Genomic DNA, 1747 nt, shown 5'->3' on the forward strand with positions numbered 1-1747 from the left:
CAGCCCGCCTGGGAGAACATTGGCATCTACAGCGCCGGCATCATCTCCGTCCTCTACCAGCGGGTGAAGTGCTGGAAGAGCGGCGGCGTGCGCTTCACCATCGCCGGCTTCAACGGCTTCTACATGGTGCTCATCACCAACGTCGCCGGCAGCGGCTCCATCCAGAGCATGGCGGTGAAGGGCACCAACACGGACTGGATCCCCATGTACAGGAACTGGGGCGCCAACTGGCACTGCCTCTCCGGCGGGCTCGTCGGCCAGGGCCTCAGCTTCGCGCTCGTGTCCACCGGCGGCCAGAACCTCGTCTTCCAGGATGTCGTGCCGGCTTGGTGGCAGTTCGGACAAACTTACACCACCTACCAGAATTTCGATTACTAATAACCTATATACACTGCTTCATTCATTCTTCATTCCACGACGGAAATCACTTTATATTATTATACAACCGCCAACTGATCATTGAGAGTATATATATGTTGTAACTTGTAAGTAAAATACTTGGTTATTTCCTCTTAAAAAGTACACTTGGTTACTATGTGTTTGTCACTGATTTGATTTGTGGATTTGAAATTGCCACCCACGAATTATTCTTTGCTTCATCTTGGAGGCGCATACTTGTTTCACTAGTAGATAAAAGTTGCATCAAGAGTTTCAATGCATGCGAGTGCGTTATCAAATAATTATTGAGAGTTTGGTATATATATATATATATATATATATATATATATATATATAGAACTACTACTCTGTAGCTGGCTACAAAATAACTTATTCTGTAGCCACTTTGAGTTACGATAATTACTATATTAATCTATGAGATTATAGTAACTCCTTACTAAGTGGTTTACTATAACGTTATGGTAAATATCCCTGTGTGTTATAGTAACCCAACTATAGTAAATATATATTGACATTATGGTAAATTAGTATATAAAATTATGGTAAATAGAGGTGGCTACAGAATAACTTATTTTGTAGCCGGCTGCTGAATAGTCTCTCCCTATATATATATATATATATATATATATATATATATATATATCATCCTGATCACAGTTTAGTGCACCTCTCTTCTAACAATCAAAGCGTGACAATAGCCAACTAGTGGTGTTTCTCTTCTAACTAACAGCCTAGGGCGGAGGATCCAATATGGCACTCGCCATACCTGTTCCATCGCGGATACCCCTTGAAATCACCAGCCAACGGCCGCCCAAGTTCAACTTCCGTTGTATCTCTTGATTTTCTGAGCACCGCTTTGTGGTTTACCAAATGTCGGCACCCCGATATTGATCGTTGCCGATCCAAAACCTCATCAGGCACCTCCCGCTAGGCCCCAACCGCCACTGCCAAGCCATAACCATGCTGAACTAGGCCATAGCTTCCCTAGGTCACGACCATTTACCCCACTTTTCATCTTTCTACTGTCTGGATCCCCTTTGGTTGGCCCTCGAGGTCTCTTCGATCACATTACAAAGCAATGTTATCCTAAACAGTAAACAGTAAACAATTAGTATTTTGTCGTTTAGCTAATATTTTGGCTAAATGACCACTTAAAAACTGGCAAACAACCATTTAAACGGGGGTAAGCGGTTGATTAAATGGAAACATTATGTAAATGGGCTAAACGACTTTTGTATGAACAGTATAAAAAGAAGCATAACCTTGCAATAAAAGGTGATAATGTTGCGCTCGGTAATGTTGCAATAAAAGGTGATAATGTTCCCCACCCGAAGCCGCGCCACCTCGC

General features: G+C 42.7%; 1 protein-coding gene across 1 annotated transcript; it reads left to right on the plus strand.

Annotated features, from left to right (window-relative positions):
• Positions 1–60: 60 nt before the first annotated feature.
• On the plus strand, positions 61–378 carry LOC136532218 (expansin-A31-like; the record flags this gene model as incomplete). Its single annotated transcript, XM_066524819.1, has 1 exon — positions 61–378. A coding segment is annotated over one exon (318 nt), but the record flags the coding sequence as incomplete, so codon positions are not given.
• Between the last annotated feature and the right edge of the window lie 1369 nt (positions 379–1747).

This window comes from Miscanthus floridulus, unplaced genomic scaffold, assembly GCF_019320115.1.
Source record: "Miscanthus floridulus cultivar M001 unplaced genomic scaffold, ASM1932011v1 fs_550_6, whole genome shotgun sequence".
Taxonomy (NCBI): Eukaryota; Viridiplantae; Streptophyta; class Magnoliopsida; order Poales; family Poaceae; genus Miscanthus; species Miscanthus floridulus.